The 19,200-nt window shown below is 32.0% G+C and overlaps 2 protein-coding genes across 3 annotated transcripts in view; one reads left to right on the forward strand and one right to left on the reverse strand.

The window, feature by feature from the left end:
* Positions 1-55: 55 nt before the first annotated feature.
* LOC123703889 (macro domain-containing protein CT2219-like) lies at positions 56-3,004 on the reverse strand. The gene is made up of 4 exons (XM_045652074.1): positions 2,609-3,004; positions 2,363-2,455; positions 1,801-1,876; positions 56-697 (listed from the first exon to the last, which is right to left on the reverse strand). Exons 1-4 carry the CDS (start codon positions 2,960-2,962, stop codon positions 369-371), a joined length of 852 nt encoding a protein of 283 aa, XP_045508030.1. The 5' UTR covers positions 2,963-3,004; the 3' UTR covers positions 56-368.
* A 263-nt stretch (positions 3,005-3,267) lies between these two features.
* The window catches only part of LOC123703886 (neutral alpha-glucosidase AB), a 28,198-nt gene continuing 12,265 nt past the window's right edge, over positions 3,268-19,200 (forward strand). Inside the window, exons 1-10 of one of the 2 annotated variants that reach the window (XM_045652071.1) lie at positions 3,268-3,429; positions 3,535-3,769; positions 4,585-4,712; positions 5,631-5,832; positions 14,699-14,810; positions 15,377-15,521; positions 16,127-16,264; positions 17,039-17,147; positions 17,862-18,001; positions 18,652-18,839. In XM_045652071.1, the coding sequence (XP_045508027.1) occupies positions 3,536-3,769; positions 4,585-4,712; positions 5,631-5,832; positions 14,699-14,810; positions 15,377-15,521; positions 16,127-16,264; positions 17,039-17,147; positions 17,862-18,001; positions 18,652-18,839 (1,396 nt within the window). In that variant the 5' untranslated portion in view covers positions 3,268-3,429; position 3,535. The remainder of the gene's footprint in view (positions 3,430-3,534; positions 3,770-4,584; positions 4,713-5,630; positions 5,833-14,698; positions 14,811-15,376; positions 15,522-16,126; positions 16,265-17,038; positions 17,148-17,861; positions 18,002-18,651; positions 18,840-19,200) is intronic. The other variant, XM_045652072.1, reaches the window with a different exon arrangement.

Genomic DNA, 19,200 nt, shown 5'->3' on the forward strand with positions numbered 1-19,200 from the left:
TTTGACCAAGGCAAATTAAGGCTTATCAAGTACTGAGATGAAATGAAAAAATAAATACAAAATTTGTATCAATTTTATTGCAGTCATGTGTTTTACACTATCACTTAACTTAGGATTTAGAACAAACAAATTTATATCTAATTTACAGCCAATCGGTCACAACTAAGAAAATCTTTTTCATACACATCAAATAATTCAATAAAGTATTTAGAACAATTATTACAATCTGTAAAATGTAATATTCATTTATCGATACACCATCAGACTTAATCTCCAATCAAACTTTAAATTCAAAACGTAGTTTTACCTCCTAAATCTATCAAAGAACACAACCATAAACGTTTCCCTCCAAAATTCTAACCTCAAAATTACTCTGACACAGCAGCGCCATCATTATAATTCCATTCATGGACCGGAAAATACATTTGCATTAACGTTTCATAGATATCAACGTCGATCGGCATAAATGTACAGAATATAACCCTCTCTACATCTTCATTTTCTTCTAGAAACTTTCTCGTTGTTCTTAGAGCTATATGAGCGGCTAGACGATTAGGGAACCCATATATACCCGTAGAGATACAGGGAAAAGCAATGGACGTGATGCGATGCTGGGTTTGGAGGGAAAAACATTTCTCGTAACACGATTGGAGATTCGGTGCGGAGCCGTTCTGTGGGCCCACTGTGTGTATTACGTCTGAAAATAATAAATTAAAAAGGTTTTATATTTCGTAAAGTTCACACTTTGTTGTGATTTAATTAATTTTTACTGCGACATAAGGTATTATTTTTGTGTGTGTGTGTGTTTATGTATTTTTAATGTATATTTCTTTGGTACGTCCTAGAAGCAAGATCCTCATCGACTTGGCGTATTTTTATGCGTCAATTGATTAGAAAATAAAAATAGTAAAATATGAAGTGTTTCATAATCAATACTTATAATATTATAAAGCTGAAGAGTTTGTTTGTTTATTTGATCGCGCTAATCTCAGGAAGTATTTGAAAAATTATTTCGGTGTTAGCTCATTTATCGAGAAAGGCTATAGGCTATACATATATCATTACGCTAAGACCAACAGGAGCAGAGCCACGCGGGTGAGACCGACCGCGGAGCGCAGCTAGTACATAATTATATACCTTATTCAATGACCTTGTGTGTTCTATTGCAGGAAATTATCATCAAATATAGAGTAGATATTTATAAATACATTGAACTAAATAATAACCATTCTTATCAGGAAAATCATACCTTTTTTATAGACTCAATGCGTTTGTGTTTTTATGATGTTTCTTATCACTGGACAGTTCAGAATCTGTTTCTTTATAAATTACCTTGTTTTGAAAGTTGATACACAAAAATCGTTATTTTAATAATTGATTTCAATTTTGAAACAAAGTAAAATTGAATCCTTTAGCTTTGCCGTTGTGAAATCTGACACAATATACAGTATCAACAGTAAAATATTTAATAAACAACCTACAATGCCATTAAATCATCAAAAATTAAAGGTTTACACATTTTTTTAAATAATGTTACACCTAAACTAGTTTTGTATCACAATCTTTATCAGCTACATACTATAAATCCATACTAATATTATAAATGCGAAAGTAACTCTGTCTGTCTGTCTGTCTGTTACTCAATCACGCCTAAACTACTGAACCAATTTGCATGAAATTTGGTATGGAGATATTTTGATACCCGAGAAAGGACATAGGCTACCTTTTATTGCGAAATATGTACCACGGGCGAAGCCGGGGCGGACCACTAGGAAAATATAAATGAAACAAAAAACTTACACTTTGCAGGTAAATCATATCCGCCTGTGATCTGAGCATCCCCAGTACTACAGCCACCAATTGAATTACATTCTTCCTGCAAAATAGAAATAAAGAGCACATTTTATGAAGTAATTTATATTAGTTTAAACAAGTCCAGGACAGAGAGTGACTATAGTAAATAAATTTACCCTCTTTAAGTTTCAGATGAACTGTTCATCAGTTCATAAATGAATAAGGAATAAATAAAGATTTTGCATTATTTTAATGAATGCTTCAATGAAGTCCAATTTTTTTTAGCAATTGAAGTATGATTTGTTGAAGTTACTAATGAAGTGGTATCTTTTTTTGGATGTAACTATATCACTACATAGTATAAAACAAAGTCGCTTTCTCTGTACCTATATTTCTATGTCCTTGTAAATCTTTAAAACTACCCAACGGATTTTGGTGCAGTTTTTTTAATAATGATTCAAGAGGAAGGTTTTAGTATATAATTTATTCAGTTTTAGACAAAGTGTACGAAGCCGCGGGCGTAAGCTAGTGTGAAAATTAATAAATATTAATTCTAATTTATTGGTACCTGAAGCAGTGGTCCTGCAGCTCTATGGATTGCTCCATCCACACCACCTCCAGCTTTCAAACGAGAATTCGCTGCATTCACAATTGCATCTACCTAAAAAGTTGTTTACGTTGAAAATATAATTATAAATAGTAACAGTATTGTAAACATATAGGTTTTCCTCATTAATACACTTGATATTGTATTAGTCACCATTAAAGTATGTTATTACTTATTTAACTTATTCAAAATTAAGTTCATACATACCTCTAACTTGGTAATATCTCCTCTATATATAGAGACTTTTTCGGCTAATGCCTTGTTCTTCTCAGGGTCTATTTTTATCTTACGAAACTCGTTGAGATCATCAACTGTATGTTTCTTGTTTTCCACGTCTTTGTTTTTGATAACATAACTGCACCAGGGGTCAACTTGATGGACGGTAACATAATCTCCTGATTTATAAAGTTTCCTCTTCTCTTCTATTGGTAGAGCTAATATTCTATTCTTTTCAACCATCCACTTCGACTGCGAAGTCATTTTGTGAATAACAGAGGAAAAATAACGTTTTTGCGAGGTGAAAATGATAAGCCGGTTGAAGCTTTTTGCAAAAAATCCCATTTGTTGTATTTTACGAAATTTCGTCGGAATTTAACTTTAACTTTTCTGACATTGACGTTAAAATATATGTTATATCAATATTACCCTATTTATGTAACTATTTCATTTCTTAAACTATGAAAAAAACTCAGAATTTGCTCTCTAATGATCAATTTATATCAATGTTCATTTCTTTATTTAATAATCATATAATTAATCAATTAATAAACAATAGAATATGTGGCTATCATTTTTTTGTTGTAACTGTGTTATGTAATAAATTTATATGATGGCAACATAGTTGAAGCTTATGTCTTCCTGAAATTGTCAAACGGAATTTCTCCACGTAACGCAGGTGTGCGTTTCATCGGCTTATTTCCCGATTTTGCTGATATAATATCAAAAACCGGCTGAAATGGTTTTTTAAAAACAAATTCTAATTAAATATTCTCTAAGAAAATTTAGTACATCGATCCAGTTTCGGCCAGGTAAGTTGAATAAAATCATTTTTTGTGAAGCGGTGTATTCGTGACACCGGTGTTTTTCTTCAAAAATGAATGCACAGTGTTTATTTATACCTGTATATTTTGCAGAATGAAGGCTGTGAAACTGTTTTTAATTGCTGTATTGGCAATCAATAGTACTTTAGGGGTGGATAGGAACAATTTCAAAACATGTGAACAATCAGGTTTCTGTAAAAGATTACGAGCTTTAAAACCAGAGAAGTCGCAATATTCTCTGAATATAGATAGTGTATTTGTGCATGGAAATGTTCTTTCAGCTGAAATTGTTACCATAAATACGGAAGGAGAGAAGAAAAATATCTTGGTAAGTATCGTTTTTATAATTAGCTAATGTAAGAATTATAGAACATTTCTTTGTGTTTATAAAACAAAGACAGATCAGGTATTTTCAAGGCCATGTAATGAGACAATTATAAGAAAATGAATAATTAATTTAAACAAATATTATCAAATACTAGTAGGTACATATAGTAATATTTATGACGATAAAATAATAATTTTTTGGTATATTTTTTCAATTATTTATAATTAGTCAAAATATATAGACCATTGTCAGTCTGAAATTGTTACTGAAAAATACAAATTTTAATTCGTTAATTTGTAATTAAAATTACACTAAACCTAAGAATTAACATCTTATCAATATAATCTTATCATATTTATTTGATTTTTATGAATTAAATAATGGAATCTGTATTATACAGGATATTTTCTTAGACCCATATATTATGCATGTAATAGACACAAGTCTATTACATGCATAATATATGGTTTCCTGACTTTCTATCTGATTATTTATTAATGTATTATTCATTTTTAGAAAAATTCATTATTAATTATTTATCATTAAACATAGTTACCTGCTTAAAACAAAATGCAATAAAATATAAACAAATTGAAAATACCACTTAAATTGATTCAAAACCATCTTATCAGTATTATAAAACTTTTCCTTACCAATCAGGGTTGCCTGGAAGAGATTGCTTTTGAGCAATAAGGCCGCCTTTTGGTACATATGTTTTGATTGTATCTAATTATAGTATAGCTTATTTCTGTTTTGTATATGTACACTAAAGAATAAATAAATAAATAAATTATAAAACTTTATTTTTGTTGCAGTGGCATTATGCACTAAGACTGTCAGCGTTAGTCGATGGTACGTTCAGAGTGGAAATTGATGAAGCAGATCCTCTGTATCCTAGATACAGGACCCAGTTGGCTCTCAATGGAGAACCTAAGGGCGATGAGTAAGTTTATTTACTTATTATGCTATAAATCTCCTATAATATAAAAAATGTATGTAACCACATAACCTGAGAACAGCTGAACCAATTTTGTTAATTCTTTTTTATAATATTCCTTGAATTAAACATGTACGAAAGGTGAAGTCAGGGCGGACTGCTAGTCTCTTAAAAAAATAGCTCACATCTTGTTATAGTCACAGTATAATGATCCGCATTGCAAAATTTGTGTTTGCTCTAACTCTCTTGATGTGTTGTGGCAATAAAGAAAAGCCATGCTGTCTAAGTCATATTACTTGTCAGTTGTTACATCATTCTATCAAGTAGTAATGGTACATCGAAATAACAACGTGGTGTAAGGATAGATTACATAGATATTATTTTCTGATTAAGAAAAATTGATCAGATGCAAATTGAAATCTAGATAAGGAATTGCATGCCATAACTTGTTAAGCTCAGTTATACAAAATATGTGATGTTGAAGGCTGTTTCCTTTTGAAGAAATTATGTGATAGGCATTTGTTATTTTAAAAAAGAAACTTATTCATTTATTAGGGGATTAATTAAACTTTTTAATGGGATAAAATGGAGAATATACCATCCACTCACCTGCATCTGATGAATGTTTGTGAAAAGCAAATTATTGGTCTATTACATAACTGCGAAATATTCACATTAAAATGTAACGAAAACTAATACGTAAAATTGAAAGCAAAAATACGCATCACAATGTTGCGGCAGCTTGCAATCTCGCGAGTTAGATTATAATATAATGGTTTTAATAATCTTAGACTAACATATATTATAAATCAAGTAACTACAAAATACAAGTAAATTTTGTTGATTATTTCAGTTTTATGCAGTTTCATATTAACGCGAATACTCTGAAAAGATTGATTTATTAAACTAAATCGCTTCTTACAGATTGAAACTACTATCCAACGAAGCTGGAAAGCTTACACTCAAGAACTCGCAAGGTCACAAAGTGGTGATCACCGCTGAGCCTCTGAAATTGGAGTTCCTCGATAAGAACGGTGAAACGGCTGTGGTGTTGAATGAAAATGCTCAGCTGTTTGTGGAACCTCTAAGGGTGAGGCGATCTGATGATGAGGAGGGGAATGAAGTCGTGAGTGTCTTGTTTTTGTCCATTGTTTTGTGTTATGCGATCCAAGTAAGAATAATATTGCCTCCCTTTGTGTAAACAAGCTTTCCGATACATTTTTTGTTTTAGTGATATGCAAAAAGGATTAAATTTGTTTGTTTAATAGCATTGAAACACTATATAAATAAAACAAAATTAAAGTATAGAAAAAATTCGAATCCTGCTTTGTTATATTTTTGTTTTTCTTTTTCATGCAAAAAGGATTTCTTTTATTAAATTTTCGCAAATTACATTTGACCCGTATACCATTGATGTTGCTATTCTTAGTTGGGTCGCATTATATGCTCATGTTAATGTGGTTACTGTTTTTGTGTATATGTTTTATGAGGGATGGTAAAATCTAAAAGATAATACTGTATTCGTAAAAGTTTGTGTAAAAAATTGCATAAATGTATGCAATTATTACCTGATCAGTAAAATACATAAAACATCTTAATTATATTAACGATTTTTGTTTAGAAAAATTCAATGACCTATTATACTAGTAGACGCGGCATACGCCAACATCATTGCACTAAAAAACAGCGTAATTAATACATACCTACTTACTAACGCATTATCACCAATACAGTTGTTCTCTCTTTCACTCTCACGCACGAGACATAATACATGTCTCACTAATAAAAAGAACGTCCAGCCACGACGCTGAATGGTGCGTGACTAAGTGAAACTCGGGCACTTAGCTGAGTTTTTTCTTGCCAAAATAGAGAGCGGGTAACGTATCTAGCTCTTTTATATATCATAGGAAAAATTGGATTAAAAGAAATCATGAGCACTTTAAAAAGAAGCATTTGGCAAAAAATAAATATTTGGGCGAAGTTTAAAAAGATAGAAAAGCATAATGACATGCAATTTATTTTAGAGTGTTAACTACACTTAGGTATATAATGACTCAATATACAGATAAAACTTAAGTATGTGTAAGTATTTATAATAATTGATTTGTAAGAGTCACATACACAACTACCGTTTTGAACAACGGAATGACGTCGTACGATTATAAAATATATCTTCTTCAAAAGCACATTGATAATATTTATTAATTAATTATAGGTGTCGTTGTTGTTTTTATAACAAAATTGTTTTTAAAAAAACTTAATGAAAATAAAATATCAAGTGTTGATTCAACAAAATTGACATTTAATATTGACATTTAATATTTTTTTAGTTCTTAATTTGTTAATAAAATAAGTGGGGTATTTCAAATTCGAATGTCTATAACTAATTATTATTTATTCAATCTGTGCACTTATTTGAATTTACTTATTTTCTTTTCATTTTACGATATATATTTTAGTTATTATCATAAAAATATTCCTTCTTAATGTTTTATTATACATGTAGGTAATTTTCGAGTTTTAATTTTAATAATTTCTATACAAAATATAGCTTTAAAACTCATCCTCGTAAACACTAATAAATTATCATCTCAGCTGTGAGATGTCATTGATCTTGGCTATATCTAAATACGTGACTGATAGACGCTACTGCTTATCGCTTCCCATGTGCATACTGCAATGCAACCAGACTTTTCTTGTCGACAGACAGTCGATTTTTAGTATAATCTATACTTATAATATTATAAAGCTTTTTGAAGAGGTTTTTGTTTGTTTGTTTGAACGCGCTAATCTAAGTAAATACTGGTCCGATTTGCAAAATTCTTTCGGTGTTAGATAGCCTATTTATCGAGGAAGGTATAAACTGTATATCATTACGCTAAGACCAAGCTAGTAAACAATAAACGCAATGCTAGTCAGGCAATTGCCTGAATTTCGTACCTATGACTTTTAAACATCTGAGAAATTGCTGTTATTTTATTATTTCCTCATAGATGGTACAAAATTTCGATGTAACCTTATCAATTTTTAGGTCTAGGGTACAAATTGACGCTCAATCTGATCCCCCACCGTGAATTATCTGTCCTATATAAAGAGGGCCCTTATCACCACAATATAGGGTTGAAATTCGTTAAGCATATTCGATACGTTATGTAGAATTGATCGAGGCAATTAGGTCGATTCTATAATAATAATTGTGTCGCCGAACTAACCTATAGAACATGCCAAATAAATAAATCTCCGGCTTGTTCTTGTAAAATTATAATTCAAATGTCAGTTCTGTTTAATTCTGTTTTAATACAAACTAAATTATTTAGGATTATATTACAATTGACAACATTTCAAAATTTTAAGCTACTTATTTTTTTATTTTAATGAAAACTAGATCAAAAATTATGATACACGTATTTTTTGCTTTTTCTAAATATCGAAGTTTTCATTCATCTTTTTGAGTTTTAAAATCATCTCATTCTAAAATGTCGTAAGCGCCAAATGACGTCATACATACGGAGGAATCAAGAAGCTTATATCCTCTAATACACTGGAGATTGCACTATGACCATTAACTTGAAACAAGAAACTATGACATTCAATGACGTCAGTCATGTTTTTTGTCTCTTTCTGTCGAGTGACCACGCTGGTTTGTAAATTCAGGATTTTTCAAAATGGAAAAAAACTAAAAATCATGGTCTATAAATAATAACGACATATATTTTTAACAGTATTTATATTATAATATTATGGTCATACTTTATAGGTAGGTACATACAATTTTAATTGGTATAGAATGATAGTTATAAATAACTTTTGGCTACAAAGCTTGGATATGAACCGATATATAGCATTAAAATCCTTTGTAAATAGAGGAAAGTTGTGTTTTGCATCAGATGCTGTTTACCAAATTGTTAGCTACTCAGATCTTCTTTTTAAACGCGTTGCTTCGACGGGTCAATTTCAAGCCAGAATCATCAAAGAAAAACTGTTTATAGCAGCCTTGCACAAATTTCAGCTAACTTTACAAAGTTTATTTTTCAAAAGGTATTTTTTTCTGGGTCGTAATCCTCAGTAACCTTGATGGGCACATATATTTCTTTTTATTTTACTTTTTGGAAAGCTGAAATACGTAAAACAAAAAAATATGAGGTAAGTTAAAAAAGTATAAATTTCAATGTAAAAACGAACAATCTTATAACTACATGTGAGTGCAATACCGATGTCATGTGTTGTTTCATTACTAGTAACAATCTTTAAAATGGTGTTCTACATTTTCATCATAATATTGTTATTACAATATATTCTCTTCGCTATCCATAAAAACTCGTCATCATGGTTACCTTACTTGTTAAATCTGTTTATTGAAAACTTGTTGAAAAATGATAAAGTATTAGGGAAATAACAAATTTAACATGACTGCTTACTAAAATGATGCTAAATTAGACAATTTTTGCCATTGAAATGATTCTAAACAGGTAAATGCAGGAGTATTGAGGAATATTGTTAATAACGTAAATATACACTTGCCTGTGAAATTCTATGCCAGAATTTGGTGTCCAAACACTTCTGCAATTTTGTACAATACCGATGTGAGTGCAATACCGATGTCATGTGTTGTTTCATTACTAGTAACAATCTTTAAAATGGTGTTCTACATTTTCATCATAATATTGTTATTACAATATATTCTCTTCGCTATCCATAAAAACTCGTCATCATGGTTACCTTACTTGTTAAATCTGTTTATTGAAAACTTGTTGAAAAATGATAAAGTATTAGGGAAATAACAAATTTAACATGACTGCTTACTAAAATGATGCTAAATTAGACAATTTTTGCCATTGAAATGATTCTAAACAGGTAAATGCAGGAGTATTGAGGAATATTGTTAATAACGTAAATATACACTTGCCTGTGAAATTCTATGCCAGAATTTGGTGTCCAAACACTTCTGCAATTTTGTACAATACAATGCATTCTTTATATTCGGAAAATATTCATTAAATAAGCAACAATATTAACTTAAATATTCGAAGCGACGCAATTTTTTTGACACACATGCCATATTGACAAAGTGAGAGTTGCTACAATTTTATTATGGTGACTACCCATAATCAGGGAGTATCGCTTTTTAATAATTGGTTCAGATACTTAGTTTATTTAGCATAAATAATAATTGTCTCATCCAACAATGCTTCTGAATGACGTTGTTGGCAATTTATCAACAAACTCATGTACAAAAACTAACCTTTTGCACAGAATATTACAGCATACATAGTAGCCTTGGGAAAACTTCGTATTAACAGTGGCAATACCAAGTTAGGTGTGAAAGTGATAAAAAACATGAACTGGGCAATATTTTCTTGTTACACGTCAATGTTCATACCGAAATCTCCAGTGTATTAGTTATAAGCTTCTTGGGAGGAATACATTTTTTCCTTTGCCACTTAACTAGTTTAAATTAAAAAGAAATCTTGACAGTTGACATTTTGGCACATTTGTCACTTTGATTCGTCAAGTTTTGTAAATATTGTTATTTGTTATTTGCTGATCCAAATTTTAAACAAAAGAAACTTATTCACAAGTACTGATGATGATGACTTTATGCAGGATTTGTTAACGGGTGCTGGAAATTTCTGGGAAGCAAATATACTATCCCAAAAACGTTGGAAAGTGTTAAATAAATACAACTTTTAGTCAAGTAAACAAAGTCTTTTATTTCAAGAAAATTATGAACACTATAGGCACTATTTGTATAATATAAATAAATTGGTCCAACTCCAATCAAACAAACATCGCGGTAATGAGATTAAATTAGAAAACCAAAACACAATAACACGATTGTTGTTTGTTGACATGATTCATTCACAAAAATGACATTAATATGAAATTTGACACATGCCATACCCTGTAAATGACAGTGATAGTTTTTTTTTTAACTTTTTTTAAATTAGGCTAAGGCTCATTTTTATTCCTCCGTATGTATGACGTCATCATCACATTTATCGTTTTTATTTAATTTCTCTTAAAATATGCGATAAAAAAATGAAATAATTTTTTTTCTGTAATCGCAAGAGCAAAATAAAGAAACGGTATTTTTCTTTTATGGCCTTATAAAAAATGAAATGTTGTCAATTGGGTTAGTCATTAAGGCTATACGACGTTACAAGTCAACGACAGTGCCGTCTTTACCATAGGGGCACAGGGGGCCAGTGCCCAGGGCCCCCCATCGTCAGGGGGCCCCCCTGGAGGAGATGTAGGACTGACAATTTTTCTCACATAAATCTCAAAATATTTTATTAAAAAGCAATACAGCTTTTTAATGCCAGAACGTCAGATCATTTTCAGATTTATTCGAATCAAAACATCTATGTTATTACAAGGTTATTACATGGAATAATTCGAGTGATTCGAACACCATTATAATTAACTTATCAGACATTTACTCGAATTATTTATTTACTTATTAACGTACTTATTATATTTACTTGAATCATTTTGAGATTTATGAAAATTACTAACAAGTCTAAGTTTACAGAATAGCATACAAGGGCGTTGTGACAAAACTTTAATCTCTGGGCCTCTAGACAAGTGGCAGAAACGCTAGAGAATAGAATCCACTATTGATACTAATTGATATAAGCTTATGACGTTTTGCTAATGTTTCGGTCACACTACCAAGGACGACGACGTCCACGACCAAAATTCCCATCCAGCCGAAATTTGGTGAAATTATTAAAAACACAATCTATACTTAGTATAATAAAGCTGAAGAGTTTGTTTTTTTGTTTGAACGCGCTAATCTCGGGAACTACTGGTCCGATTTGAAAAATTATTTCGGTGCTAAATAGCCCACTTCTTTGGCAAGATTATAAGATACCAAAATCGTTGAATTACTCCATGACGTTACGGTATTGTTATGATGCAACCTTGAAATTTTACTCTCAACGCGCCTAAAGAAGTTTCACTTTAAAAATATATTAAAATTTCCCGACCTTCTGTTACTACGAAAAAATTTTTTCCTAAAAGTCAACAGATATTAGCGGCCTTCACACGTACAGTTTAAACCGCGCGAAACACCCCGCGCCATAACATCCTGCCGTCCGATCCGTGCGTGTAGATGCGATGAGCGCGTGGTGGCGTGACAGTTTTGATGCGTTGCGTCGATGCGTACGCACATCTTTATAGTTTTCCGCGGTTGCCACGTGTGGATGCAAATATTAGAAAATGGCGGTTTGGAGCGTGGAAGCAGTGACGGGTTTTATAAGGTTAAATCGGGAACATCCATGCTTATGGCAAATCTATACATATAATAAATCTGTAGAAGGGTCAATTCTGTACATTGAAAATGTTGAAAAAATAAATAGCAGGGGGTGTTACTGGATCGATACCAAACCCAAATATGTGATTTTGGTATAATTATACCTTATTAACCATTATATTTATATTATAACCCATACACGTCTCCTTTTTACATTATTATTAAAACCCACTACGAAACCAGCTAATGCTATCACCAGACGTGCATCCATTTCTACTCTACTAGTTCAAAACTGAAAGAAAACTTTTAAAATGTAAGACATTCCACGAACCAGTCCAAACTGCGATCCAAACTCTCGAAAAGCATTTATACGTACAGTTTTATCTGCAGGAAAGCGTAATAGATAGTTTGAACCGTGGTTCAAACTGAAGTTACATTTATAGCGTAAAATAGAAAAACAGATCAGCGCGCGGTCGAATCTACACAGACTTATCCGCAGATTGGCGCGCAGTCCCAGGAACGGCATTCCAAACTGTACGTGTGAAGGCCGCTAATATAGGTTTTTCGTGATTTTTACCGAAACGGTAAGTTTTATCATATAACCACTTTTACCCAAATTGTAGATCATAAAATTATCTACTTATACAAAAGAATCAATACATTATTTTCCTAAGATGTAGCTTCCTACCATTTTCTAAGATATAACGATTTATAAACTCATTCCATCCTTATAATGTGCACACGTTTCTTAAATCACTTCACACCTAAATGATTTTATGATAAAACTTATCGTTTCAGTATAAATCGCGAAATCACCTATTTTTTTATTTATTTATAACCTGGAATATGTTTTTTAATTCACGTACCGGAATGACAGTTAATTTTGAATTTTATTTTTAGTAATCCTTATTCCTTTGAACAATTTTACTAATTTTCTGCTGGATATGAAATTTTGTAGTTTTAAAGGTCCTAGAATTTAGTGAACTCTGTTCACACCGGACCATTTCTATACGAATAGATGACAACCGTTTTGACTTTTGCCATTTGCCTAGGCTTTGAATAAATTATGTTAATAACGCACGCAATAATTTTGATCAATATGAAACGGCTACGAAAGAAAAAATCCAGATGCAAATTAAAAAGATAAATTTGAAAAAGAGAAAGGTATAAATTTATAAAGAACCGAACCGACTCGAACCCGCATCCTTCGCGCCATTCCGGGGCGGATGCTTGACCAACTCAGCCACTCGTGACCCGCCGGAGCAATCGAATTTATTCTATTCCTTCAGTGGGACACACCGCACGCCATCTATTGAGATGATTTAACAACCATCTCAACCAATATGAAGCACTTTTCAGTGAATACAATATTGTAACGATGGAACACGACCTTTTTTGTTGAATTTATATTTTATTTATAAAGCATTTGAGTGCCATAAAACCTAAAATATAAATTCAAAGAGAAAGGTAATTTGAAAAAGTAATTCTTAAAATATTTCTTAATTAAATTTAATTAAAGTCAACTTTGGAGCGCCATTACAGCAGCAGCGTTTCAAATGAATTATATAAAAAAAAATAAGGAAAAAAGTTTCCTCAAAAGACCATATTATAATACAACATTGGTCAGAAGTAACTTTTTTGTAAAATGTATAAAAAAATGGAGCAAAAATTTTACATAGAAATTTTCTTTAAGTTTTCTTATTACTTCTTTAAGTTTCAATTTAGGGCAAAAACATATATAATTGTGGGAAAAATTTGCGTACCTAGTTTGATTTCTTTATATTTCAAAGGGCCCCCAATTCTTGTGTGCCCAAGGGCCCCGGCATAGTCTAAGACGGCCCTGGTCAACGAATAAACAAACATGTAGATTCCCAGCCGTGGCTGCGCCCGCTTTCTATAAAACTAAACAAATTATACCCAGGAACGTTCCTCGAGAACCACGCTATCCATTGATGAAATCAGAATGAAAATCGATGCAATAGTTTTGATTTTATCACATACAGACGGACAAGCTCGGCGGAGGACTTTGTTTTACAATATGTAAAGATATCCACTGACATAGTTTTAATATTTATTATAGTTTTATAACTATATTAGTGTAAGTAAATACATTATAGATATGATTAATAGGTCTTAATTAATTGGCTACGTGAGTTCAACGTTATTGATAATTTATTAGCGCGTGTTTACAAAGTTACGTCACATGTTAACGATTAGGGTCAAGAGATTTAATTTTAATACGAATTTTATTAATAAAGCAAATTGGCACATAGGTAGAATAGCCTAAAGTTTCTATTCATCTTCTAGATAGGTATGTTATGTTAAGATTATCTGTCAGTTAAATTGACAAATTGAGTATGAAAATGACCCTGAGGGATTTAAAATTTAATAACAAATAGAATTATATTTGTTGAAGGATTGATGTAACTCTATAAGTTATAAAGAATTGCCTACATTATAGCAGTTATAACTGTCCCTTTTATTATGCTGTTCTGTTATGATGTTCAATATAAAAAGTAAGATAGGTAATTACTTTCTAGTAAAATAATTCTCAGTTAATAAACGATGGATGTGTGATATTTTCACCACCATTTACATACTAAGTTTTATTGTGACTAAAACGTTACTAAAAAAGAAGACGTAAAAAAGGGCGATCTTATCGCTCAATCGATATATTCTAAGCAACCTGATGTAGATTTTTTTTAAATATTAAATTCGAAAGAAAATTTTATTCCAGGAGGAGGAAGGTGCCTGGAGTGAGAATTTCAAATCTCACCACGACAGCAAGCCGCGGGGCAATGAAGCTGTCTCACTCGACATTGGTTTCCCTGATGCTGACCAGGTTTATGGTATGTTGGTGTTTTTGTCAATTTAAAAAAAATACTATGTTAGTTTAATTAGTTAGTTAATAATACAAAAGTAATTTACCAGATTTTCTAGAAAGAAAATCGAAAGTCTTCGTCTTATCGGGAAAATTAAACTTATCATTAAAAATTCTTAACAATCCATACTAATATTATAAATGCGAAAGTAACTCTGTCTGTCTGTTACTCAATCACGCCTAAACTACTGAACCAATTTGCATGAAATTTGGTATGGAGATATTTTGATACCCGAGAAAGGACATACTATTACTACCTTTTATTGCGAAATATGTACCACGGGCGAAGCCGGGGTGGACCACTAGTAATTGATAAATCACGATGATGATGAGTTCTTTTAAAATTTTACTATAGTAATCGCGAAGTTTGATGAAAAATGTTTATTGTTTTATTTTAACTATTGTGTAACAGGCAATTAAATATAAGTGAAATTGGTAATCTATTTTATGACGACAAACACCATCGCAATTTACATACATACAAACTAAACTATAATATTAGTAGTTACATATAAAAATCAACTCTTTCCATAGGTATACCGGAACACACAGACAATTTCCACTTGAAAACGACGACATCTGGCGAACCATACAGATTGTACAATTTGGATGTATTCGAGTTTGAGTTGGATAGTCGGATGGCGTTGTATGGAGCCATACCGGTTATGTATGCTCATGGGTAAGTTATTTATTAATTTATATTTAATTTGTAATCATTATATTATGTTGTGCGTATTTTGTATAATTTATTTGTTCATATTTTAGACCGTTTTACATTTTGTGCTCTTGTTTAGTTGTCAATATTAAATTCTAATCCCAAAATTCGGCAACATCTTCGCAGCCTGGTGCAAACAGGTTGATGATTTCGATCCATTTATATGTTCATAACGCACATTTATGAGTCATATATCAAATTAAAGCTCTTCTTTTCCGTCAATTACATACAAATAAGTAGTGAACGAAATGTTCCCCGAAAATCGATTAAAGATTTGCTTGCGGCCAAATTTGGACTGGCAACCTAGTCGATATATATTCTCCTATTTATAAATATACATAAAAGTTTGTTTTTAGCAAATAAACTGTGAACGCACTAATCCTGCGGTGGGATCTTAGACTATTATTTCCAAGTTCGAAACATACTTAGCGTCGTGAATATTGTACTTAAAGTAAACAGTAAGGTTTACTTTAAGTACAATATTCACAACTTTTAGCACACAATTTTAATCTCTTCTAAAATTTATTTGTTTGTTTTGTTCTTCTCAATAAAATATATTAATTTTCCAGTTCAAAACGCACAGTAGGAGTATTTTGGCATAATTCAGCGGAAACATGGACTGACGTGGTCAACTATGCCGATGGTACAGTGGTTGCGTCCCTTGTGAGCTTGGTCACGGGTTCGCAGAACAGACGGGTTGACGCTAGGTGAGATTGTATAATTACATATAATTAAAATTATAGAAACTTTTTATACGATAAATAACTTTAAAAAAATAAGTAATATTGGACAACATTTGAGTGTGTCCACAAAAAAAATAAGTGTAATTTTCGGTTTAAAAATGTTTTAAATTGCTGATTTATATGAAAAACTTAATTATAATCTATACGATATAATATTATGAAGCTGTACTATATATCAATATTATAAAGCTGAAGAGTTTGTTTGTACGCGCTAATCTCGGGAATTACTGGTCCGATTTGAAAAATTCTTTCGGTGTTATATAGCCCATTTATCGAGGAAGGTTATAGGCTATATATAACCACGCTAAGACCAGCGGAACCGCGGAGCGCACCTAATTACTGATAATTGAAACAATAAAAAAATTAAGAAGGCAATTTGCAAGCCTATTTTTTGAAACAGCGTTTAGTATAAAATCACACTATGACCAATAGAAGCAGGAAAAAAAAATGATTTGACAGATGACTGAAAATCCAGAAAAGTTAGGTAAATTATGTGATTTTGTTGTTTTTTTAAGCTATTGCATAGCTTCTATCGCGGGCCTTGAGCGCGGGGACCGAATCGAGAAATTCCGTAACGAAAAAACCTCACGCTCCCCACTCCTTGGGGCGGAGGTGTGGCTTGAAGGCATAGCATGCAATAGCGCAACCGCCCCACTCCCCGAGTGACACACGGCGTTTTTTAGCTTTAACTTTTTACTTTTACAATATTTACATTTTAAAATAATTAAAAAATTGCAGATTCATGAGCGAGAGCGGTATAGTGGATGTGTTCGTGATGCTGGGGGACACGCCCACTGATGTGTTCAGGCAGTATACTGCTCTTACTGGCCCTGCGCCCTTGCCACCTGTAAGTTTTTGTAGTTATTGAAGTGAAACTTCTTTATCGGGGTTGGAAAAAAAATTAGTGTAACATGTTTTCGTTACGCGTGACATTTTTCCGTTACGCGCCATCTTTTTCTTATCCCTACCACGCGTGATTCGACGTATTTCTGTAAAGTTGCATATAGTAAATTATTTTTTAAAAAATAAGGTCATAAAGAAGTTTCACTTCTTACGTGTGTACACTAGTACACGCACACATTTTTTTTAAATATTTGATTTTTGTGTTTGTCTGGTATATATTTTTTTTATTTTTGCCATCGGAAATTGATATTGGTACTGAGCGTAATGTTTATAGGAGTTCAGAATTAATTGTTTCATTTGATTTAAATCACCATTTTGATATTCTAAATGATGGTGTGAATGATGGTTAAAAAAAGTTCGTTTAAGCATACAGTGAAACAATGTTTTAAAGCTAAAAGTGAATAATTTTTATTAAAAAAACATATATTTATAAGAACTATGACGATACGAATTGAAAATTTTTAAAACAACTAGGTATTGTCATTAAAAACTTTGTTTAACATTGGAATTATAAGTTTTGCTTACTAAAGATTACTATTATGTATACAAAATAGACAATATTTTATCAATATTTACGCTTAACTACTAAACCGTGTGGAATGTTCTAGAAATGACATTTTTACCTATTTTAATATACTAACCGTTTGGAATGTTCCAGAAATTCTCTCTATCATACCACCAATCTCGTTGGAATTACGTAGACGAAGCAGACGTTCGTTCCGTGGACGAAGGCTTCGACCAGCACGATATTCCACTTGATGTTATTTGGCTGGACATTGAATATACTGATGGGAAGAAGTGAGTATTTTTTATAAATATTGTGTGGAATGTTCCACTGTTCCATATTCAAATACAGAATCATGTATGGAATGTTCCACGCATATTTGTAAACGTGTTTGGAATAAAAAGTGAAGTCCCATGTCCCCTAGTGGGGTAAAGGGCAGATGCATCATACATCTGTTTCACTGATCGAATTTCTTTAGGGACAAGTAGGTGATCAGCCTTCTGTGTCCTACCAGACCGAGACATTTTTTTTTCTTCGTCTCCACCGGGAATCGAACCCAGGTCCCCTCGGTACTACGCTCGCGCGTCAACCACTGTACCAAGAGGGCGGTCAACGTGTTTGGAACATTCCACACATATTTGTGACCACGTTTGGAATGTTCCACAAATTTATAACTGTGTTTCGAATGTTTCACTATTAGTTTTTTTTTATTTGTATAGCTCTAATTACGCACAGACACTTTAAATTTTTACCGCTTTTTCACAAAATAGTCATTTCTTTCAACTGATCTATTTAAAATAATACAAGATAATGCTAATGCTATTATATTCTATACGCTAAATAAAACACACTCACACATCAATTTCATACCATAATTATTTTTAATATGTTATATGACTAACCATTAAAAAACTCAAAAATACACACATCTTCCAAATTACAGATATTTCACATGGGACCCGATAAAGTTCTCGACCCCCGCAGAAATGGTCTCCAATCTCACAGCCAAGGGTAGGAAAATGGTGGTCATTATTGACCCCCATATTAAGAGGGAAGCGGGGTATTTCTTACATGAGGATGCAACGGAACAAGGCTTGTATGTTAAGGACAAGGATGGCAAGGATTATGATGGTAAAGATATAAAATAAACATTTTTTAAATAAAGACAATTCTAAAAGAATGCGTAAAAGTACACAAGAAAAAATGTTTGTAAGCTTGTTACGGTGCATTTACATCAAACGAGCGAATGCTCATTCTAATCCTACTCTGTCAAATTATTTTAGTGTAAACAGGCGTAGAGCATTCTTTCGTTGTTCTTAGTGCATTAGAAAAGATTCTATGCAATGTTCTAATACTGAACAAAACTGAATACGATTTATCGTTTACACTAAAAGATCACGATAGAATGCTCTTGCTCTAGCTCTTGTTCTATGTTCGTTTGATGTAAATGCACCGTTATAAGATTCGGCCGCAAATCCGGCTTTTTATACAT

The sequence above is a fragment of the Colias croceus genome, chromosome 27 (assembly GCF_905220415.1).
Source record: "Colias croceus chromosome 27, ilColCroc2.1".
In the NCBI taxonomy this organism is placed as follows: domain Eukaryota; kingdom Metazoa; phylum Arthropoda; class Insecta; order Lepidoptera; family Pieridae; genus Colias; species Colias croceus.